This window comes from Rhinopithecus bieti, unplaced genomic scaffold (assembly GCF_001698545.2).
Source record: "Rhinopithecus bieti isolate Rb0 unplaced genomic scaffold, ASM169854v2 scaffold_18644, whole genome shotgun sequence".
NCBI classification, from domain to species: domain Eukaryota; kingdom Metazoa; phylum Chordata; class Mammalia; order Primates; family Cercopithecidae; genus Rhinopithecus; species Rhinopithecus bieti.
In genome coordinates this window covers 3,095,662-3,120,647 of record NW_016809656.1, presented here as the reverse complement: position 1 = coordinate 3,120,647, position 24,986 = coordinate 3,095,662, and the positions used below count along the sequence as shown (strand labels likewise).

The 24,986-nt window shown below is 43.1% G+C and overlaps 1 protein-coding gene across 1 annotated transcript in view; it reads left to right on the top strand.

Moving 5' to 3' along the window:
• The first annotated feature begins 1 nt into the window (after position 1).
• Positions 2-24,986, top strand: part of SASH1 (SAM and SH3 domain containing 1) — a 213,625-nt gene continuing 188,640 nt past the window's right edge. Inside the window, exon 1 of the mRNA XM_017889951.1 lies at positions 2-187. Within this exon, the coding sequence (XP_017745440.1) occupies positions 50-187 (138 nt within the window). The 5' untranslated portion in view covers positions 2-49. The remainder of the gene's footprint in view (positions 188-24,986) is intronic.

Sequence of the window (24,986 nt, the reverse complement as noted above, 5' to 3'; positions counted from 1 at the left end):
TAGGGCGCCGCGGGGACCGGGACGCACGGCCCGCGCGCGGGACACTGCCATGGAGGACGCGGGAGCGGCTGGCCCGGGGCCCGAGCCGGAGGCCGAGCCCGCGCCGGAGCCGGAACCGGAGTCCGAGCCTGGCGCTGGCACGTCCGAGGCGTTCTCCCGACTCTGGACCGATGTGATGGGCATCCTGGTGAGTTACCTGGGGAGGGGGCGGCGCAGGAAGCGCAGTTCGCAGTAGCCCCTCTGAAGACCCGGCTCCCTTCTCGCCGACCCACTGGGCAACCCACTCCGCAGAGGCGTCCTTCTCTGACTGTAGTTCTTAGGGTGCTAAATACACACGGTATAGGGTTTCAAACCCTAATTAAAAAGTAACCAGCCACAGGTCCTGTCAAAAGGTATTTTTTAAACAATCGGGTATGATATTCAACAATTTAATCTGGGACACCTGCTGAGATGTTGGTGTGGAAAAGGCGAGAAAGAAGAAGCCTTCAAAGAGTAGATGTAAATAAATATTTGGTTGATGCTGGATTAGGGAAAAGGCTGATGTTACTGATGTTTATCTCTTCACCATTTGTTGTGTGACCACAAGAGGGAAAACAAACATTTCCTTACTCAGAACTGCCAAAACGTTCACCTACTTTTTTTTTTTTTTTTTTTTTTTTTTTTTGCAGTTTTCAGTTTGTGGAATTACAGGATATTTGTTTTATATGTTTGGGACTAAAACAATAGGACTTATTTTGCTAAATCTGTGCTGTCATGTATTTTGAAATGTCCAGTGACTAAAACCGCCCCTGGATTTGGCGTAGTTTCTGGGAAGCAGTACTTCTGTATGGAGGATGAAATTTTAACTTGCTCAGGGTTGAATACCTTGGGGGAAGTAATAGATTTGCTTTGGTGGAGCTCTAGTTAGGCAAGTAGACTGGAATCGGATGGGTGAGGGTTATTACAGTCAGACATCTTAATCCATACATAAAAGACTATCGGAAAAGGCTCTAGATTTGCTTTGAGATCTTCTGTTTTTTGAATGGGAGGAGATGGAGTGAAAGAAATTCTTCTTTGGGAATGCTAAACCGTGTACAGTTTTTAGCACAGTGATTAAATTCTTGGGCTTCAGTTATAGTAGGCCAAATGCCAGCTCTCCAATTGACTGTTTACATGATCTTGGTCAAGTTATTCAACCTCTCTGATCCTCAATTTCATTACCTGAAAATTGAAGCTAAGAAGACTTGCTTCTTGGGGTTTCTGAGATTTTGCTGGGTTGATGTGTGTATCAAGTACTCAACAGACTGTCTAGCATATAGCAGAGCCTCAGTAAATGTAGCTCTCTTTCAGGTTTTGTTTGTTTCCTTCAGACAGTCTCCTGTCTCTTCCTTCTAGACATGCTAAAAGCCCAGTTACTCCATTTTCAGGTGACCATTGGTATTTATGATTCTTACTGTACAGAGAACCAGTGAGGGTTGATTAAAGATTTCTATCTGCTCTTGTCACTCTCCAGTATCGAAAAATGTATATAAATATGCATACAGTGTACATTTACATACTATATATAGCATATATATAATATACCTACATCTAATATATATTTTAGATTTAAAAGGTTTTGTTTTTGCATTTTCTGAACTATACAGGTGAATATGATCCTTCACTGAAGTTCCAGAAAACCCAATGGACATTTTAAAGTTGTGATAAACTGTTTTTTTTTTTTCTTTAATTTGAGATGGAGTCTTTCTGTGTTGCCCAGGCTGGGGTGCAGTGGCACAATCTCAGCTCACTGCAACCTCCGCCTCCTGGGTTCAAGCAATTCTCCTGCCTCAGCCTCCTGAGTAGCTGGGATTACAGGCATGCAACACCATGCCAGGCTAATTTTTGAATTTTTATTAGAGACGGGAGTTCACCATGTTAGCCAGGCTGGTCTCGAACTCCTGACCTCGTGATCTGCTCACCTAGGCCTCCCAAAGTGCTGGGATTACAGGCATGAGCCACCTCGCCCGGCCTATAGACTGTTTTTAAGTTATCTTGTTATTTCTTGCCTAGACCCAGCTCTAAGTTTTCAGTCACTGAGGAAATTGGTTTGATAATATCCCATTGTATCCCTTACTCTAGGGCATTGGGCTGGGGGCGGGGAGGGTCAGGGGCCTGCTGAAATGAAAGTTGGGCTGAGGGTTCTTTTGGGGAAGAGGGTTGGCCGGTGGCATTTTCTGCAGATTTGCTTTCCCTTCCCTGGCAGATTCCAGCACTGTTGGGTCAGTTGTACTCAAGTGTTCGTTGGCTGAGTTAAAAGATGGGGTGGGGCTTCAGAAGCTCAAACCTGCTATTGAAAGGGCAGATGCAGGAGCAAAGAAAATATGTACTTCAGCTAATCATTCAGTATCAGGCTGGGAAGAACATGAAGCCTGTCCCAGACAGGTTGTGTCTGTTCGTTTTCCCCTTGTTTATCTGGGGTAAATGGGCGTGGAAATTGTTCCTTAGTAAAATTCAGAGGAAGACATGGCTTACTGCTCCTTTGTAGATGCCTTGTAGGGAGACACTAGGCTAAAAGGGAGAGAAAGCTATCATCCAAGTGTTTATACAAACTGCGTCTTTGGGGAAACACATCAAGACACAAAATTGACAGTTGACTTTATTCTCGCTGAAACAAGAGACATCATTTCCTTCCTTTTTTTATTTAAAATATGAGATTTTGCAATCATCTATCAATCTAGACAGGTGAAGTGACTTGGCCAATGGCACATACCTTGTTAGTGACAATGTTAGACTTGTCCCCAGTCGCTGGCCCCACCAGTAGGGATCCTGATGTCATGACGCTCCATAGTTAACTATCTCAGATGAACTCAGTAGAAATGTAATTCAGTATGTTTAGAAATCCTGTGTGTTTTAAGTAAAATGTGACTTACAAGATTCTTTTTCCATACTGAATTTGAAGAGGAGAGTAGAGGTAGTCGGGAAATTACACATCTGAACATTATCCTTAACAGATTTCAGACACAGTTCTATTTTACTTTTTCAGATTCTTCTAATTGTGGAAATCAAACCACACAGCCTATCAATACTGTGTGTGGAAATTTGAAATGACACAACTCACAGCTTAGTAGGTAAAAACATTTTTAGGTGAATGAGCACTATTGAGCAGTTGTCCCCCAGGGGATTTTGTTGGTTATAAACCAGTGAAAGTATTGCCCCAGAGTCATGGATCTCAGTAAATACAGGATGGTTGTTTGAGTTCATTAGGACACATTTTGCATTTAGATTAATTCAGTCCATGCACAGTTAAGTACCAAATAGTTGCTTTCAGATAATTGTTAACAAAGTGCTCATTTAGAAAAGAAATAATAGTATAATTTACAGCATGAAAATGTTTGAGCAGTGCTAGAATAAATTCTAGTAAGTGAATATATAAATGTATATAGAATTAAGAGAAAACAAGCTTGCAAAAAAAAAAAAAAAAAAAAAATTACTAGATTGTGAGTGCCTGGAGGGCAGGGTCAGTGTCTTACTCATTTTTCTATCTCCGGTGCTCCTGACTTAACTGGGTGCTGAGAATATGGCTTTGTTGAATGAAAAAGGAAAATAAAAAAAGTATGTATTTCTTAAATGCAGGAGTCACATCAAAACATTGTTTTGGACACATGTGCCTGCTGTGATATAATGGGGTGTATTTATAAAGATGTGAATAAATTCTGCTCTGGCTGAAACTACATTTTGGGCAGTTTCATCATGCAAATTAAAATCCCCGTGTTTCCACTGGAAACTAATGGTAAATTGCAACATGTTTGTAAGCCCTGAGCTATGAAACCTTGGTGTTCTTGTGAAATGTGCCATTCTTTTCACTGACACTACAACATGTGGTAGGCCAGGGTTTTCAAAGCATGTCACCTTTCCCTATGACATGTGTAGACTTCTGTTGAGAAGCGCAAAACTGAGTTAGAATCCTGTGGAATTTTACCCTTTTTTTTTTATTCCATAGTTGGCAGACACAGCATTCCTTTTGTTAGGTAGCGGAGGGAAGTTGTTTTTAAGAGCAGGAATTGCTAAGGTTGTTAGATACAGTTAGGTGTGCTAGATCCTTTTTTCAGGACTGATTTATCCATTTGGTAAATTGTCATGGTTCTTCAGCTTCTGCCTACAGGATTTGGGGACTTCTAAGGCGAAGCCCAGCCTTTAAATCTACTTGTTAACTGGGAAGGGGGTTAGTAAGTGCCTATTGTTTGCAGGATCCTGCAAAACGCACCTCCCCCAAACTTGAAATTTCCTCTGTTTTTGCTTTGTTTCTACAATTTACACCCATTTCCCAGCATGCTTAGAAAACATCCATTGTATAGAGATACTCCAAACCTTCCCCTACTTTAATTCCTGTGCAAGCTGCAGAAAGGCAGGCATCAGTCCACAGAACTGTCATATTCATCCTATCTTACTATTTACTCCATTCCTAAAAAATTAACAAGAAAACCCGTAAAACAAACAAACAAAATGTCTCCCTCCTTTCCTTTGTTGTTTTAGGCCAAGTGTTGGGGAAGGGGAGATGTTAGTGAGATCCTGAGGGGGCTTTTAAAATGCTCACTCCTTTGAAAGCAGTTCATTTACATGTTGTCTTGGGAGGTGTCCTGAGTTGTGCCTATCAGCTAATGACTTAATTAATTTTATGTCTTGCAATTTGAGAGTCAAGCCCATTTCAAATATTCTGACTTCATCTTAATTTCTATGATGTTTCCTTTTTTTTTTTTTTTTTTTTTTTTTTTTTTTGAGGCGGAATCTTGCTCTGTCACCCAGGCTGGAGTGCAGTGGGCCAGATCTCAGCTCACTGGCAAGCTTCCCCTCCCGGGTTCCCGCCCATTCTCCTGCCTCAGCTCCAAGTAGCTGGGACTACAAGCCCCGCCATCGTCCGGCTAGTTTTTTGTATTTTTAGTAGCAGACGGGGTTTCCACTGTGTTCGCCAGGATGGTCCTCGATCTCCTGACCTCGTGATCCGCCCGCCTCGGCCTCCAAAGTGCTGGGATTACAAGGCTTGCGAGCCCAACCGGCCCGGCCTATGATGTTCCTTTTAGCACACTGAAGAAACCCTTGTGGTCTTTCTATGTGCAGAAGTTGCAGGGTTATTTTAAATAGTGGAAGGGACTGAAGCGTCCTTGGAAATGCACCCTCAACTCTCATTTAGAGAGGAGGGTTTGGAGGGCTTCTGGGTGTAAAAGACTTGCTCAAGGTAACCGAGAGGAGGCAGAACTCAGGCGTATGGATGTTCACTTTTTTGCCAAAGACTTCAGTGGCTTTCATAATTTTATTTATTCATGTATTTATTTTTGGGGAGGAGTCTCACTCTGTCTCCCAGGCTGGAGTGCAGTGGTGCAATCTCCGGTCACTGCAACCTCTACCTCCCACGTTCAAGCGATTTACCTGCCTCAGCCTCCCAGGTAACTGGGATTACAGGCGTCTGCCATCACGCCCAGCTAATTTTTGTATTTTTAGTAGAGACAGGGCTTAGGCTGGTCTTGAATCCCTGGCTACAAGTAATCCACCCACCTGGGTCTCCCAAAGTGCTGGGATTACAGGCATGAGCCACTGCGCCTGGCCGGCTTTGATAATTTTGGTTGGGGTTGCCGAATCTTTTCCTGCTAAAGGAGACCCCTTGAGCTTAAGCGACCTTCTTCCATAATTCCTTTCTCCTGCCTTTCTGCCTTTATTTGCTGTTCTCTACCTTGTCTTTCTTTTGCTCAGCCATACAACCCTTCCCTCTGCCACCTGGCTTCTTACTGAGGTCCTTTGCATGCAGCTCTATGGGGACTGAGTGGGAGGCTGTGCTCCTGTGTAGAGTCCCAGGGCTGTGCTGGGTCCTTCACATACATTTCCTTACTTGATCCTTGTAGGAGGTGTGGCCAGTGAGTATTCTTGTCCTCGTTTTACAGTTCAGATGTAAACGTCTGTGTCCTAAGTCATGCAGATGGTAGATAGGGAAGCTGAGAGTTGGATCATGTATTTCCCTGAAACCGACTTCCATTTGCAATTGTATATAGTTCATTCTTTCACACATCTCATTCAGACATTTATTGGCTGCTAATTTTTGTTTGTTTGTTTAAGTTATTGAGCTATTAGCAATACTTGTCCTTGACTTCTACAAAGGGTTAGTTTTGCTGCAAAAGCCTTAGCCCCACGGTCAGTCGCTGAGTACATACCCAACTTCACAGGACGATGGGCAGAATGCCCCGAAGGCCGTGGGATCCCTTTGCTCAGGATCACAGCCCGGGAGCGTCTGGGCGGGCCACTACCAGACATACCTTTGGATTTGGGCCCTGAGGGATAAGTAGGAGTTTCCAAAGAGGTCTTTTCTAGTGAGAAGGATAAAAAGGAAGGTGCGAGGAGGGACAGAGTGAGACTCCATCTCAAAAAAAAAAAAAAAAAAAAAGAGGGACAAAGGTGGAAGGGCACAGATCTCCCAGATATGGGTGTTGATGTGGCTGGATAAGGTTTGTGGTTGCCGGTGAAAGAGGCCATCAGGCATGGGACCTAATCGCTTCTGTGTTTTGGAAAAGTAACTTTTTTCATTTTCTTTCTTTTCTTTTCTTTTCTTTTTTTTTTTTTTTGAGTGAGTCAAACTCTGTTGCCCAGGCTGGAGTTATAGTGGTACAATCTCGGCTCACTGCAACCTCCGCCTTCCAGATTCAAGCGATTCTCCTGCCTCAGCCTCCCAAGTGGCTGGGATTACAGGCGTCCGCCACCACGCCCGGCTAATTTTTGTATTTTTAGTAGAGATGGGTTTTCACCATGTTGTCCAGGCTGATCTTGAACTCCTGACCTAAGATGATCTGCCTGCCTCCCAAAGGGCTGGGATTACAGGCGTGAGCCACCACGCCCGCCCTGCCGAAAAAGTAACTTTTGTAGGCAATGGGGTGGCAATGAGGTTGGAAGGAAGGAGACTACTTTAGTGATCCAGGCAGGGATGGTGAGAGCTCTAACCAGATGTTTATACGTCATGTCATTCATTACCTGTCCTCTGGCTTCCTGAGGCCCAACACTTTGTGCAGTGTCTAAAGTAATCAAGACTGCTTGACGGTAACTTTCTTTTGATAATTCTTTTATGCTTAGAGTGGGCTGAGTTAATACAAGACATTTAGAGATGTCGTATGTCTTGTGATTTTCTTTCTTTCTTTCTTTCTTTTTTTTTTTTTGAGATGGAGTCTTGCTCTCGCCCAGGCTGGAGTATAGTGGCACGATCTCGACTCACTGCAAGCTCCGCCTCCTGGGTTCACACCATTCTCCTGCCTCAGCCTCCCGAGTAGCTGGGACTGCAGGTGCCCACCACCATGCCCAGCTAATTTTTTGTATTTTTAGTAGAGACAGGGTTTCACTGTGTTAGCCAGGATGGTCTCGATCTCCTGACCTTGTGATCCACCTGCCTCGGCCTCCCAAAGTGTTGGGATTACAGGAGTGAGTCACCAAGCCTGGCTGATTTTCTTTCTTTCTAAAGGAAAAAGTGGCCAGGCACAGCGCCTCATGCCTGTAATCCCACCACTTTGGGAGGCCAAGGCTGGAGGATCGCTTGAGGCCAGGAGTTAGACCAGTCTGCATAACATAGTGAGACCTCATCTGTAATTCTTATTAAATAAAAAAGAAAAAAAGTACCTATCCATGTATATATGTATAAATATTTATATACCTGTCTCTCTATACTGATAGAATGTGGTTCCTTAAAAGGGGGAATTATTATTTATAACAATATGCACACCACTGTAAGATCTTTAAATCATTCTTTTAAAAGCTAATTGTAGAGTACAGTGAAATAGTGGGAAATATGTAGTCAATGCAAATTGATTCATTTGCAAATCTGTAGCTCAATTTTACAAAAGATGTAAGAGGAAAAACTATCATTTATCTAATGTATCCTTTTTAAGAGTGCTTTGATGCTACCTGATTGCTTCCTGTTTAAGATTTGACTGTCCTAATCCCACTGTAATAGATGATGTGCCTACCCGTGGTTGACACACATTCTTGTCATTAGTAAAAATGAAATTGGTCTCAAATGAGTGAATTTAAATGGACAAAGACTGACTCTCACAGTCAGTGATACATTTAATAATACCTATGAGTACAGACTAAGACTACAAGAATTAACTAAACCTTCAGACTAGTTTTGAGATAAAATGTATTTTCATGACTACATAAATTGTCATTTTTCAAATGATATGCTCATCTATTTATTAATTCACTTTTGTAACAAGACCTGAAAATGGTAGGTCTGTTCCTCATTAGCTTTGCTCCTAGCCAGATCTCGAACATCCCTTCTTTTGCTCTCTGAAGTGTTTCACTGGGCAGCATTAATTCTTTATGAGGAGAGATGCCTCATAGAGATAACCTATCTTGTCTCTTTCCTGCCATGTCAAGTCATGTAATACAGACGTCTCCATCCTGGAGACTGGATATCCAGGCATTATGGTAACTCTGAGACTCAGAAGACAAACGCTTGAGAAAGGGGTAGTTTTTCCTTTCCGTAATAGTAGTTTTTTCTTTTCTGAAAGGCTCCTCTATGGCTTTCAACATGATTGGTGAAAATGGAAATATATTTGTATTTATGTTTGCTCTTCAGACTAAGGTTCTCTGTGTTCACAGAGATACGTTGCAGTTCTCCTTGGGTGTCTGATACAAGTTCTATTCGTGGTTGATTTTGATATTTCAATTCACTATTTACTAGTTTCGTTTTGCAGCAAGTAGTGAGTGAGGAAGTTTCCATGTGTCCACCCATCACTCTGCCTGGTCCTGGCTTCATTCTTTCTCCTAGCATGAGGTAGTAAGAAAGAAAAGAAATGCATTCTGAGAATAACACGATTTTTAAGTGAAGAGCCATTGAGGAGCAGAATAAGAAATCTTGGAATATCCCCGAGCCCTAGTTACCCACTCCCTGCCTTTTTTTTTTTTTTTTTTTTTTCACACTGCCCTTAATCCAGTAAGACCTAGTTTCCTTTAAAATTTATCCTAAACACCCTTGACTTTGTTGACTTTAATAATAATTTTGTATTGGTCTTGCTATCAGCCAACAATTTTTTTTTTTAGCCTAGACCTAAAACATGTTTATGTGCTGTTTGTGTGTGTGTGTGTGTGTGTGTGTGTGTGTGTGTGTTTGTGCATGCGCTTTAAAAATATAGTGTTTCAACATTAAATTATTTGTAGAGGAAAGGAATATTCTAGTTCAAGAATACGTATCTTTGCTATATGAGTTTGTCTTTGTTTTCATAGGATTTTAAAGACCTCCTTTGTAAAATAAACCATTAACAACTTTGTAGCATTCCTTGTTTGGAAATGCCCAGTCTTTCACAAAAAATTTTGAAAGAGAAGAGTAGCAGCCTTAATCTGTGAGTTGAAACATTTAGAAACAAACAAACAAAAGTTAATTGAATGTCTTTTAGAAAACTGAAAGGTGGAAGAGTAAAGTCGTTAAGAGCAAAGGAACTATTTTTTTTTTTTTTTTTTTTTTTTTTTGCGACGGGAGTCTCGCTCTGTCGCTGGGCGGCTGCGGAGTGCAGTGGCCGCTTATCTCAGGCTCACTGCATGAAGCTACCCCTCCTGGTTTACGCATTCTCACCTGCATCAGCTCTCGCGGAGTAGCTGGGACTACAGGCCGCCAGCCACCTCGGGCCCGCCTGGGCTTTTTTTGGTGGGTTTTTAGTAGAGACGGGGTTTCACATCTTAGCGCAGGATGGTCGTCGATCTCCTGACCTACGTGATCCGGGCCCGTCTCGGCACCTTCCCAAAGGGGAAACTATTTTAGATTGTTTGTGGGAGTTCGTAATTGTGGCTTCAGCCCGTTACTGGCATGTGACTCGGGGTCCTGGGTGAGTTATTTAATTATTCTGTACCTCAGTTTCCTTATCTGTAAAATGAGCTGGACAGCCACCCCATCACTGGGTTCTCATGAGGATTATTTAAATAACAAGAACAAAGGCCAGGTGCAGTGGCTTATGCCTGTAATCCCAGCATTTCGGGAGGCCAAGGCAGTGGATCACCTGAAGTCAGGAGTTCGAGACCACCCTGGCCTACATAGTGAAACCCCATCTCTACCAAAAATACAAAAATTAGCTGGACACAGTGGCAGGCACCTGTAATTCCAGCTACTCGGGAGGCTGAGGCAGGAGAATTGCTTGAACCCAGGAGGTGGAGGTTGCAGCGAGCCAAGATCACACCACTGTGCTCCAGCCTGGAAGACACAGTGAGACCTCATCTCAAAAATAAATAAATAAATAATGAGAACTGTGCATGACATTCAATGAACAGTTCATAAATGTGAGTTATTGGTCGGGTGCGGTGGCTGACGCCTGTAATCCCAGCACTTTGGGAGGCCGAGGCAGGTGGATTACCCGTCCGGAGTTCAAGACCAGCCTGGCCAACGTGGCAAAACGCCGTCTCTACTAAAAATACGAAAATTAGCTGGGCGTGGTAGTGAGCACCTGTAATCCCAGCTAGTTGGGAGGCTGCGGCAGGGAGAATTGCTTGAACCTGGGAGGCCAACACTGCAGTGACACGAGATCGTGCCACTGTACACTAGCCTGGGTGACAGAGTGAGATTCTGTCTCAAAAGAAAAAGAAAAGTGAGTTATTATTAACTACTAACAATAGTTGAATCTCTTTAGTTAGAATATGAATTAATATGTCTTTATTTTAATCTTTTAATTTTAATTTTCAGAGATAGGGTCTCCCTGTGTCACCCAGGCTGAAGTGCAGTGGCATGATCAAGGCTCACTGCTGCCTCGCCTTCCTGTGCTCAAGGGATCCACCTGCCTCAGCCTCCCAGTAGCTGAGAATACAGGCGCGCATTACCACACTCAACTTATTATATTTTTCTAATTTTTTCTAGCAATAGGAGTCTCTTTTTGTTGCACAGGCTGGTCTTGAACTCTTGGCCTCAAGCAGTCCTCCCATCTTAACTTCCCAAAGTGATGGGATTAGAAGTGTGAACCACTGTGTCGCTAATTTTTCATTTTTAAGTACGGGGATGATGTTCTGATTCTACATGTTTAAGATCGATTGACCTTTTTTTTTTTGAGACAGAGTCTTGCTCTGTCTCTCAGGCTGGAATGCAGTTGATTTGATTGAAGTAATATGCCCTTTTTAATATGTAGCTTAAAAATAAATACATAAATTGCTTCAAAGTATTAACTTTCAGATTACGTATTGAGAAATATGTGTTTAAAATATTTTCTATACTTGCAAGAGAAAAGGGCTGGGTACAGTGGTTCACTCCTGTAATCCCAGTGCTTTGGGAGGTCAAGGCAGGAGAATTGCTTGAGGTCAGGAGTTCAAGACTGGCCTGAGCAAGGTGGAGAAACCACACCTCTACAAAAATTTTTTAAAAAATTATCCAGGCATGCACCTGTAGTCCCAGATACTTGGGAGCCTGAGTCAGGAGGATCCCCTGAGCCCATGAGGTTGAGGCTGCAGTGAGCTGTGATGGCACCATTGTATTCCAGCCTGGGTGATGGAGCAAGACACTGTCAAAACAAAACAAAACAGAACAAAAAAGAAAGAAAAAAAGAGAGAAAATATGAATGCTTTTGAATAGCCAAGATTTTGTGAAAGCAAGAAAATACTTGTAATAAAATATATTTTCTGTTTAAATGGTACCCACATTGCTATTTTAGTTTTTTTATGTGTCTGTCTAAGTAATACAGTAATCTAAGAGAGCCTTTGAATAGTCTACTTATTTAAAAACATGTAAAATATTACAAGCATTCACTTAACTAATGATTTCATTTTTTGAGTGATGGATTCATGAATGTACTAAATCAGTTTTTATAATCCTGATTGTTTTGTTTTTTGTTTTGTAGACTATTTTCCCAGGGTTTCATTCAGTTAGCAGCTATTTTTTGTGAGCTGTTTTCTGCAAATCACTCACTCTGAATCTTTGAGCTTTAATTAGGAGTCTTAGGTTTCCAGTCAAGAATTTCTAAAGCCATCATATGAAGATGGCCCCACCAGACTTAGGAAAACCTTGACCACACATTTCAGTATGAATATGGCCGAAAGTGGCATGATCTCGGCTCACTGCAACCTCTGCCTCCTGGGTTCAAGCAATTCTCCTGCCTCAGCCTCCTGAATAGCTGGGATTAGGGGTATGTGCCACCACCACCTGCTGATTTTTGTATTTTAGTAGAGATGGGGTTTCACCATGTTGGCCGGGCTGGTCTCGAACTCCTGACCTCAGGTGATCCACCCACCTCTGCCTCCCAAAGTGCTGGGATTACAGGCATGAGCCACTGTGCCTGACCAAACTTGCCACTTACGTCAATTGTTATTTTGGGATAATTTTGTTATGAATCTAAAGAGAGCCTACAGGAATTGGAAATCTTTGGGAAAGTCTGTAAAGACCATAAACATTTATTCTGAAAAGGTAAAACATTTCATTTTTAAGGCTCATTTTATTGTGACTTACAGTTTTTAAAAAAAACTTTCTCAGAATATATGGCATTAAGACGTAGTCTACTGGGGTATGGTCATTACTGCCTTCTGCAACGTGTTGATGTAACTCACCTAACATGTGGCGCCCAGGTGGTGGTTTACTGGAAGAGCCTCATAACACTGATGTGTAGTAGCAATTTGCCTTGATTAGGTTATGAAACTGAGATTTCATTATGAGCATTAAATAGGTGTCACATGATTCCTAAATGATATGTAGAGGATATTGCAAAATCTTCATGATGTAACTTTAGCATTCCAAAGAACTGACTCCTTTTTGAACAGAAGAAAATGTCAGCTAGTTACCCCACATTAACATTTTGTATCAAGAACTCTTTGGTGCCGGGTGCAGTGGCTCATGTCTGTAATCCCAGCACTTTGGGAGGCCGAGGCAGGCGGATCACGAGGTCAGGAGATCGAGAGCATCCTGGCTAACACAGTGAAACCCTGTCTCTACTAAAATACCAAAATTAGCCAGGCATGGTGGCAGGTGCCTGTAGTCCCAGCTACTTGGGAGGCTGAGGCAGGAGTATGGCGTAAACTTGGGAGGTAGAACTTGCAGAGAGCCGAGATCGCACCACACCACTGCACTGCAGCCTGGGCGACAGAGCAAGACTCTGTCTCAAAAAAAAAAAAAAAAAAAAAAAAAAAAAAAAAAAAAAGAATTCTTTGGTTTGTCATGCCCCCGAGTGACTGCATATTCTGTGTCTGGGTCTTTAGGAAGCAGGATCCCGTTTATAGTGGAAGAGCTTCCACAAAGACCAGAAGGGGAGACGAGTAGAATGAACACATGCCCTAAACCTTAAGAGAAGTTTACCAGGTCACATCCCTTAATCTAAGAAGTGCTGCTCTAGAGATTAGCATGATCATATTTACATTGGTATGATTTCTTGCACTTCATATGTACTTTTACATATGCTGATTGGTTTTATTTTATTTTATTTTATTTGAATACAGGTTAAAAAAATTCAATAGTTTTTGGGGAACAGGTCAGGTAGTATGTGGTTACATGAATAAGTTCTTTAGTGCTAATTTCGGAGGTTTTGGTAAACCCATCACTTGAGTAGTGTACACTGCACTCAATGTGTAGTCTTTTATACCTCACCCTCTTCCACGCTTCCCTGCAAGTCCCCAAAGTCCATTGTATAATTCGTTTTTTTTTTTTTTGTTTGTTTGTTTTTGAGATAGAGTCTTGCTCTATCCCCCAGGCTGGAGTGCAGTGGCGTGATCTCTGCTCACTGCAGCCTGTGCCTCCCAGGTTCCAGTGATCCTCCTGCCTCAGCCTCCTGAGTAGCTGGGATTACAGGCGCACACCACTACACCTGGCTAATTTTTGTATTTTTAGTAGAGACAGAGTTTTACCATGTTGGCCAGGCTGGTCTCGAACTCCTGACCCCAGGTGATCTGCCCACCTCAGCCTCCCAAAGTGCTGGGATTACAGGTATGAGCCACCACACACAGCCCATTGTATCATTCTTATGCCTTTGCATCCTCATAGCTTAGCTCCCACTTATAAGTGAGGACATACAATATTTGGTTTGCCATTCCTGAGTTATTTCACTTAGAATAATGGTCTCCAACTCCAGCCAGGTTGCTGTGAATGCCATTAATTCACTCCTTTTTATGACTGAATAGTATCTCGTGGTCTATATATAACGCATTTTCTTTATCCACTTGTTGATTGATGGGCTTTTGGGTTGGTTTCATATTTTTGCAATTGTGAGTGGTGCTGCTACAAACATGCATGTGCAAGTGTCTTTTTCATATAATGACTTCTTTTCTTCTGGGTAGAGACCCAGGAGTGGGATTGCTGCATCAAATGGTAGATCTATTTTATATTAGTTCTTTTTTTTTTCTTTTTTCTTTTTCTTTGTTTTTTTTTTTTTGGAGACTGAGTTTTGCTCTTGTCGCCCAGGCTGGAGTGCAATGGTGCAATCTTGGCTCACCACAAACTCTGCCTCCTGCCTCAACCTCCCAAGTAGCTGGGATTACAGGCACCTGCCACCACGCCTAGCTACTTTTTGTATTTTTAGTAGAGACTGGCCAGGCTGGTCTCAAGCTCCTGACCTCAGATGATCCACCCACCTTGGCCTCCCAAAGTGCTAGGATTACAGCGTGAGCCACTGTGCCTGGCCTACTTTTAGTTGTTTAAGGAATCTCCATACTGTTTTCCATAGTGGCTGTACTAGTTTACATTCCCACCAGCAGTGTAAACGTGTTTTCCCTTTTCACCACATCCATACCCACATCTATTATTTTTTGATTATGGCCGTTTTTGCAGGAGTAAGGTAGTATCACATTGTGGTTTTTGATTTGTATTTCCCTGATAGTGATGTTGAGCATTTTTTTTCCTTTGTTTGTTGGCCATTTGTGTATCTTCTTTTGAGAATTGTCTATTCATGTTCTTAGCCCACTTTTTTGATGGGATTGTTTATTTTTCTTGCTGATTTGTTTGAGTTCCTTGTAGATTCTGGATATTAGTTCTTTGTTGGGTGCATAGTTTGTGAAAATTTTCTCCCACTCTGTGGGTTGTCTCTTTACTCTGCTGATTATTTCTTTTGCTGTGCACATATGCTGATTGGTTTTATGCCCTCAGAGCTACTAGAAACTTCTGTTGTTGGCATCCTTTCACCATGTAAATAATCTAGGCTTCCTGATTTCCTTTTAAACACACCCACATTTTATTCAATACCCATAATTCAACAACTGCTGGCTGACTTTGGCTGCAAATTTTAGGCTTCCAAGTTCGTTTGTTTTACCTGTAAAACAGGTAAAATACTGAGCTTATATATCTTTGCACACTGCTCCCCAGAGTGAACCAGACCCAAATGGATTTGGGCTCTGCTCTTTGAGCAGAGTTTGACAGTAAAGCCAGAAAGTCTCCCGCAGTCTGGGTTTTCCCAGTTTCCACCCAGGCTCCCTGGATCCTGGTGTCTTGGATGCCAGTGTGGGTCAGTGTAGCAAACACCTAAGGCTTTACATTTGCGGCCCATCAATTCCAAGGAGGTAGAGAGAAGCACAAACACCTACTCCTCATTGTAACCAACTTGAGACAGGCTCCAGAACAGCAGCCATGACTATCCACTTTGTTCTTCCTTTGTAGAAAATAGAAAGGCCCACTTCCACGACATTGGGAAAAACAGCCTCCTCTTGTCACCTAAAAGATTTTTGGCCAGGCACAGTGGCTCACGCCTGTGATCCCAGCACTTTGGGAGTCTGAGGTGGGTGGATCACCTGAGGTCAGGAGTTCAAGACCACCCTGACCAAGATGGTGAAACCCCGTCTCTACTAAAAATAAAAAAATTAGCCAGGTGTGGTGGCATGCGCCTGTAATCCCAGCTGCTTGGGAGGCTGAGACAGGAGAATTGCTTGAATCTGGGAGGTGGAGGTTGCAGTGAGCTGAGATCGTACCACTGCACTCCAGCCTGGTGACAAGAGCAAAACTTCAACTCAAAAAGAAAAAAAAAAAAAAGAAAAAAAAAGAAAAAAAAAGAAAAAAAAATTCAAGCTGTAGAGCAATTAGGTTCTATATTAGGTTTGACTTTTTTTTTTTTTCAATCAAGATTTGAAGATGCATAAATCTGTTGTTTGTACAACTGCAGACAGACTTGCAGACAAGTTTGAGTATGTTCTATTTCAAGTCTTGATGTATAAAGAAGATAATCCAGGCTAGAGTTGCTCAAGGGCTGTAGGTCACCAATGGCTCCCAAGGATCAACTAGAGACCAGTGAGCAAGTGAAAGCAGATTGGTTTGAATCCTGAATTTGCTGGCTGGGTCAAGAGAAGTAAGCACTGAATTATGCATTGCAATTGGCAGGGAGGATTGAAGAGGCTCGGAATGTTGTTTTGGCAGAAAAATGACTTAGCAAAATGAATGAGGGGAGGAAATAGTAACACACTACCTTCTGGGGGCCCAGGAGGGTCTGTTTCAAAACAAGTTTTCTGAAGGCAGAGAGAAGCACACTGATATTGTACCAGTGCCTTTGTTGTGACAGATAGTCACTGTTGCACAAGTAGGGATGTGGCCAGACTCTTAAATATCTTTTAAAACTAGAGGTGATTACCTTTATTGCTTTGCTTTAAATTTAAGTCACCGGCCTCCTTAGATGCTTGGTTGTTTCTTTGGTTTCCTGTTTTCTAATGCCATGTTTAAACATCTATGGTCCTTGGACTTTTTATTTAAAAATAAAAAAAAATACAAGTATGTATATATAGGCATACCTCATTTTATGCACTTTGCAGTTATTGCTTGTTTCTGTTTCTTTGTTTTTGTTTTTCTTGAGACAGTGTCTTGCTCTGTTGTCCAAGCTGGAGTGCAGCTGCGTGATCGCAGCTCACTGCAACCTCTGCCTCCCGGGCTCAAGTGATTCTTCTGCCTCAGCCTCCCGATTAGCTGGGATTACAGGCATGAGCCACCACTCCTGGCCTGTTTTTTTTTATTTTTTGAGACAGAGTCTTGTTCTGTCGCCCAGACTGGAGTGCAGTGGCGCAATCTCGGCTCACTGCAAGCTCCACCTTCCAGGTTCACGCCATTTTCCTGCCTCAGCCTTCTGAGTAGCTGGGAATGCAGGCACCCGCCACCACACCCGGCTAATTTTTTCATATTTTTAGTAGAGACGGGGCTTCACTGTGTTAGCCAGGATGGTGTTTTTTGTTTTATTGTTTGTTTGTTTGTTTTTTAAACAAATTGAAGGTTTGTGGCAACCCTGTGTTGAGCAAGATTTTTGGTGCCATTTTTCCAGCACTACGCGCTCATTTTGAGTCCCTATGTCACATTTTGAGGCTGAATTCTGCAATCTCATTATTAAACCTGAACAGATGTGGAGTTACTTCTTATGGATGAGTAAACAAAGTGGTTTCTTGAGCTGGAAACTATTCCTGGTGAACATACTGTGAGCATGGTTGACAACAAAGGATTTTAGATATTCCATAAACTTAACTGATAAAGCAGCATCAGGGTTTAAGAGGATTGATTCCAATTTTGAAAGAAGTTCTGCTATGGGTAAAGTGCTGTCACGCAATATAGTATGCTAAGGAGAAATCTTTCATGAAAGGAAGAGTCCCTTGATGCAGCAAATTTCTTTATTGTCTTTATTTTATTATTTTATTTTATTTTATTTTTTTGAGATGGAGTCTTACTCTGTTGCCCAGGCTGGAGTGCAGTGGTGCAATCTCAGCTCACTGCAACCTGTGCCTCCCGGATTCAAGCGAATCTCCTGCCTCAGCCTCCTGAGTAGCTGGGATTACAGGCTCCCACCATCACACCCAGATAATTTTTGTATTTTTAGTAGAGACGGGGTTTCACCATGTTGGTCAGGCTTGTTTTGAACTCCTGACCTCAAGTGATCTGCCCACCTCAGCCTTCCAAAATACTGGGATTACAGGCATAAGCCACAGTCCCCAGCCTGTTGTCTTATTTTTTAAAACTACCACAGCCACCCCAACCTTCAGCAGCCACCGCCATGATCAGTCAGCAGCCATCAACATTGAGGCAACCCTCTCCACTAGCAAAAAGATTCCAACTTGCTGAGGGCTCATATAATTGTTAGGATTTTTTTTTTTTTTTTTTGAGACCGGGTCTCACTCTGTCACCCAGGCTGGAGTGCAGTGGTGTGATCTTGGCTCACTGCAATCTCCGCCTCCTGGGTTCAAGCGATTCTCCTGCCTCAGCCTCCCGAGTGGCTGGGATCATAGGCATGTGTCACCACACCTGGCTAATTTTTGTATTTTTACTAGAGAGGGTTTGCCATGTTGACCAGGCTGGTTTTGACCTCCTGAGCTCAAGTAAGCCATCTGCCTTGGCCTCCCAAAGTGCTGGGATTATAGGCATGAACCACCACACTTGGCCAATTATTAACATTTTTTAGCAGTGTTTTAAAATTAAGGTCTGTGTGTGTGTATGTGTGTGTATGTATATATATATTTTAGACATAGTGTTATTAGACACTTAATAGACTACAGTATAGCGTAAACATAACTCATACACTGGGAAACCAAAAAATGTATGTGACTGGCTTTATTGTGTTATTTGCCTCTTGGTAGTGGTCTGGAACTAACCCCACAATATCACCAAGGTTTGTCTCTATTCCTTTTGGTACCATGGGGAGAGTGTGCAAGATAGAATTGAATTTTTTTCTTTCTTTCTTTCTTTACAAACCAAAGGAACTAGAAATTTGGTTGTCACCTGCTTCTTTGGAGGACTTCCTTTACTGATTCCTACATAGCTCTGCATTCCATGCTTCCTTGATGCCTCAGAGCTCAGTGGACAGAACAAGGGGCATCCTTCATTTTTTTTAATTTAGTCAATCATTGTAATTGATTTTTTCCCAAGGAGTTGGATTGGAGGTTGTATTTTTGTGTGATAGCTGGAATATTCTTTGAAACTTGGCTGCCACAGGACTTGCTTTTAAAGCCTTTGTTTTTTCTTGTTTTTTTTTTTTTTTTTTTTTTTTCTGAGATGGAGTCTTGCTCTGTTGCCCTGGCTGGAGTGCAGTGGTGTGATCTTGGCTCACTGCAACCCTCAGCTCCTGGGTTCAAGCACTTCTTGTGCCTCAGTCTCCTGCATAGGTGGGATTACAGGCGTGTGCCACCACATCCAGTTAATTTTTGTATTTTTAGTAGAGACAGGGTTTCACCATTTTGGTTGGCCAGGCTGGTCTCAAACTCCTGATCGCAAGTGATCTGCCCACCTTGGCCCCTCAGTGTTGGGATTACAGGCATGAGCCACCACCCCCAGGCTTTAAAGCCTTTTTAACAAAGATGCTGTGGGGCAGAAAGAATGGATGACCTAGTAATAAGAATAAGGATAATATTGATATTAGCTGCAGGTATTTATGGAGCATGGACAATGTGTTAAACACTATACGAAGCTCTCTCCATACCTTAACTCATTTAATTGTTCCAGTGACCCTGTGAGATGTGGTTGTGGATTGATTTTTTTCCCCCCAAAAAGGATACCTACAAGTCCTAACCCCTGGTATCTGAGTGTGACTTTGTTTGGAAATGGCTTCTTTTCAGATTTAGCCAAGTTAAGTAAATAGGGTGGGCCCTAGTCCAACATGATTGATGTCCTTATTGGGACACAGACACAGATGTGCATGGAGGGAAGATGAAGTAAAGACACCCACAGAGAACAGCATGTGATGCTGGAGAATTGCAGTGATGCACCTGCAGGCCAAGGAATGCCGAAGATCACTGGCAGCCCCCAGCAGCCAGGAAGTGGCGAGGACCTCCAGCCTCTAGAACTGAGAGACAATGCATTTCTTAGTTTTATGCCGCCCAATTGTTGGTGCGTTGTTATGGCAGCCCCTAGGAAACTAATAGATGGCTGCTCTATTACCATAGGGTAGCAGCTTTGAGCTGTTGAGAGAAAGAGGAAAGTATAAAGACAGCAAGTCCAGATGTGGTGGCTGTAATCCCAGCACTTTGGGAGGCCGAGGCAGGTGGATCACCTGAGGTCGGGAGTTTGAGACCAGCCTGACTGACATGGAGAAACCCTTCTCTATTAAAAATACAAAATTAGCCAGACATGGTGGTGCATGCCTGTAATCCCAGCTACTCAGGAGGCTGAGGCAGGAGAATCGCTTGAACCTGGGAGGCAGAGGTTGCGGTGAGTTGAGATCGCACCATTGCGCTCCAGCCTGGGCAACAAGAGTGAAACTCTGTCTCAAAAAAAAAAAAAAAAAAAAAAAAAAAAGAAAAGAAAAGAAAGAAAAGAAAGAAAAGAAAAGAAAAGAAAGGAAAAGAAAAGGACAGCAGAACTTTTTCCGGGTTTCCTATGCTGCACAGCCCTACACCTTGGCCAGTAGAAAAAGAACATTGAGAAGATAGGTAAGCAGAGAGCCTCAATAAGACCCTGGCCATGGCAGCATAGAAACCTACTCAGGAAACATTTATCAGGTATGGGTTGGACCACTGTGGATGAAGAAGACAGGTGCCTCCTCCAGAGTACTTAGTAAGCAACAAGACAGGCAGAGACAGAGGGAAGCACGGTTTCCTTAATGAATGTCCAGCATTTCTTTTTTCTTTTCTTTTCTTTTCTTTTTTTTTTTTTGAGACAGAGTCTCGCTCTGTTGCCCAGGCTGGATCTTGGGCATGGTGGCACGATCTTGGCTCACTGCAACCTCTGCCTCCCGGGTTCATGCCATTCTCCTGCCTTAGCCTCCCGAGTATCTGGGACTACAGGCGCCCACCACCACGTCCCGCTAATTTTTTGTATTTTTAGTAGAGATGGAGTTTCACTGTGTTAGCCAGGATGGTCTTGATCTCCTGACCTTGTGATCTGCCCACCTTGGCCTCCCAAAGGGCTGGGATCACAGGCGTGAGCCACCGTGCCTGGCCTTTTTTTTTTTTTTTTTTTTTTTTTTTTTTTTGAGATTGAGTCTTGCTTTGTTGCTCAGGCTGGAGTGCAGTGGTGCCATCTCAGCTCACTGCAACCTCTGCCTCCCTGGTTCAGGAGATTCTCCTGCCTCAGCCTCCCGAGTAGCTGGGATTAGAGGCATGTGCCACCACACCTGGCCAAATGTCCAGCATTTCTTACTAGGTTCTATGAGAGAAGCAGTGACATGGACTGAGCAAGGAGGAAGAGGCTGCAGTGTGCCCCATCTTCCCTCCCACACAAGGCCTCAGTCTAATGCCCCTGGTTTTCTCCCCTTCCTGCTTGCCATTTTTACTATTACATGCCTTTTTTTTTTTTTTTTTTGAAAGTGAGGTGAGGGTGAGGGTGTGGTGGTTATGAGGAAACGCAGGCTTAGGAATGCTTTCCATCTTTGTTTTAAAGTAGTGGAATTGAGCCTGGGTAACATAGTGAGACCACTTCTCTATAAAAAATAAAAAATTAGTTGGGTGTGGTGGCCTGTGCCTGTAGTCCCAGCTACTTGGAAAGATGAAGCAGGAGGATTACCTTAGCCCGGGAAGTCAAGGCTACAGTGAGCCATGATTATGCCACCGCACTCTAGTCCAGCTTGGGAAACAGAGCAAGACCATGCCTCGAAAATACATACATACATACAAGTAGTGGAACTGAATTAAAGTTTCCCAAAGAAGATAATACCTCTTTGTTTTCCTCTTCGCATCTCAACCGCTACCCATCCCAACTGCCACCCAAGACAGAGCTGGGAAAGAGGGTGTGGAGAGAAAGTTGTAGTGCAGCATAGAAGTCTTACTGTTGCAAGGATTCCTGAAGTGGCTTCTTAGGTCTAGGCAGATATGCTAATGTGGCCAGGGACCCTGGCCAAGGATTTTGGGCGTGGGCTGCATGGCTGCAAAGGAACCTTGGTGGTGCTATCCATAAACGCAGGGCTGCCCTGCCTCACCCCTTGGCCTCACCCTTTGAATTCCCTGTCCTAATCCTTTGAATGCAACATCAGATGAATCACGGTGTTCTGGAGGACATGGTGGTGGATGGTGTTAGGGAAGGAGTGATTGCCTAATCAACCTCTGCTTAAGACCCCTCCTGGTACCACTTCACTCCCTGGTCTTTGAGGCTGTGTGGGGTGTACAGGCATCTTACAAGATTTGGAGAGTCGGAAATCACTCCTTAGTGGATTGCTGAGGGTTGGCAATGAAAGTAAAAGAGTATACGGAGAAAATGGAAACTACTTATAGTATATTTTATTCCCTGTGGATTCTATACTGGACATTTTAATTAAACTCTAATGGGACATGTATTCTAAAAAGTTCTGATCCCTGAATAAATTAATTTTAATGGCCGCCATTCATTCAGAGTAAATGCGTTGAGAGAAATGTCCTCACCAAGTACTATAAAAATGGAGAGTTAGGAAAATAAAATTTCCCAGCTCATCTTCAGCCCATCCTGTTGGTAAAGGACTGCTCCCTCTGGTCCATTACTGGCGATTACTTCCTCCAGCTCCACTTCAGTGACTCATGCCAAAACCTCCATCACTTCCCTTTGGAGATTATTACACAGCCCAGCAGACATCCTATTAAGAAACTTCTCATTAGCAGAGGAAAAGGGACGTTTTCACGTTGAGATCGAGAAGGAAAATGATTCACGGTCACGAAGGGAAAGGTCCCCTGAAGTCTTGAGAGCTGGCTCACCGCTGCTCCCCTTTCCTTTGGGGACACATACACTCACCATTAGCTGTGGGAAGTCGATGGGGTATGTGGAGAGGATCACACTCACTTAAAAGAATGGTAGTAGAATCAGTAATTTTGAATCAAGCTCAGTGATGGATTATGAAAGCAAGAGTTTAGACTCTAACTAATGTAGGGTGGAAGTTGAAACATGAAAGTTGCCTGTCTTGAGCATGTTTAGTGTTTACAATTCAATATTCAAGAAGAACATAAGACTAGCAATTGCTATAGTTGGGACAGGAAATGACTCAAGACCAAAAGGAAAGTTTCTGTAGTCACAAGGTCAAGATGAGAATAAGTTCTGCCACGGGAAATGGGAAGAATACAAGGATAGAGTCTGCATCATCCCCAAGAGTTCTGACCACAGGAAACATTGCAAAATAGTACAAATGAAGCATGGAGTCAAACATATCAATATTAAAAAATTAAGAACATTCCATGATTAACAAAAATTTTCCCTCCGGCCGGGCATAGTGCTTCATGCCTGTAATCTCAGTACTTTAGGAGGCCGAGGAGGGCAGATCACCTGAGGTCAGGAGTTGGAGACCAGCCTGGCCAACATGGTGAAACCCCATCTCCACCAAAAATACAAAAATTAGCCAGGCAAGGTGGTATGTGCCTGTAATCCCAGCTACTTGAGAGGCTGAGATAGGAGAATTGCTTGAACCTGGGAGGCGGAGGTTGCAGTGAGCTGAGATCGTGCCACTGCACTCCAGCCTGGGTGCCAAGAGACTCTGTCTCAAAAAAAGAAAAAGAAAATCTTCCGTTCAGGTATTTTACTGTGTCAGGTACTTTGTGATAAAGCTAGCTCCCGGCTGTCATGCCTCATTATCATATGATTTACAACCCATGATTGCTTTTTTAAATAGTATGGTCTGTTGACATTGCAAAATCAGTATTTCTCTTCTTTGCACATTCTTTAGAACCTACTATTTGTATCAGTCATTTGACATTTACAGTCTTTAGGAAGCCTGATGGCCATTTTTTGTTTTGTTGGATCAAACTCTTTTACTATGTCTCTCTTTTTTTTTTTTAACTGAGACATCTTGCAGGGCACAGAATTCTCTACAAAGATATTGTTGGTTCCCCTGGTAGAGGTGATGAGGAGGGGGTCATACTGAAGTACATCTCGTTCTTGCCCACCTCATGACCATATTTCTCTTTAAGAATTCAAATGATGCATCCTCCATGATCGATCCTTAAGCACCTTTGTTGTCTTGCCCTCCCTTGCTGAAATGGCTCACATAATGGGAGCTTTAACTGAAGGAGAGATGGAACTAGGAATATAAAGATCATTTTTGCTTGAGTGTAGTGGCTCATTCCTGTAATCCCAGCCCTTTGGGAGGCGGAGGTGGGTGGATAGTTTGAGCTCAGGAGTTTGAGACCAGCTTGGACAACATGGTGAAACCCCATGTCTACAAAAAAAAAATACAAAAATTAGCCGGGCAGGGTAGCTCATGCCTGTAATCCCAGCACTTTGGGAGGCCAAGGCGGGCAGATCACCTGAGGTCAGGAGTTTGAGACCAGCCTGGCCAAAATGGTGAAACCTTGTCTCTACTAAAAACACAAAAATTAGCCAGGCATGGTGGCGTGCGCCTGTAATCTTAGCTACTCAGGAGTCTGGGACAGGAGAATTGCTTGAACCGAGGAGGCGGAGGTTGCAGTGAGCCGAGATGGCACCACTGCACTCCAGCCTGGAGAATACGGTGAGACTCTGTCTCAAAAAGAAAAGAAAAGAAAAAAATTAGCCAGGCATGGTAGCGCTGCCTGTATTTCCAGCTACTTGGGGAGCTGACGTGGGAAGATTGCTTGAGCCTGGGACATTGCAGCTGCAGTGAGCTGTGTTTGCACCACTGCACTCCAGCCTGGGCAAAAGAGGGAGAGCCTGTCTCAAAAACACAAACCAAAAAAAAAAAAACCATAGAGATCATTTCTGAGGAAGAAGTTTAAGAAAGGTAGACACTGTGCTGAGGAACTTAGTTGCTAAGATATAGACACGAGAAAATATTGGATACTTGGAAGGAAACGAGCAGACGACAGAACAAGAAGAACTTCATTTAAAGTCTTGTCTGGACTTGGTGGGGCGATGGTGCATTTCGGGTGTCTGACTTGGAATGTCTGGACCCTGAGTATAAGCTCGGCAAGTATTTAGGTTTGGGCCTGAATTTTGTCATTTGTAAAACTAAAAGAAAATAGGGATTTTTTTTGTTTTTTGAGATGGAGTTCTGTTTTGTTCTTGTTGCCCAGGCTGGAGTGCAATGGCGCGATCTCAGCTCACCGCAACCTCTGCCTCCCAGGTTCAAGCAATTCTCCTGCCTCAGCCTCCTGAATAGCTGGGATTATAGGTGAGGGCCACCATGCCTGCGTAATTTTTGTAGTTTTGGCAGAGACGGGGTTTCACCACGGTGGTCAGGCTGGTCTTGAACTCCTGACCTCCTGATCCGCCCATCAGCCTCCCAAAG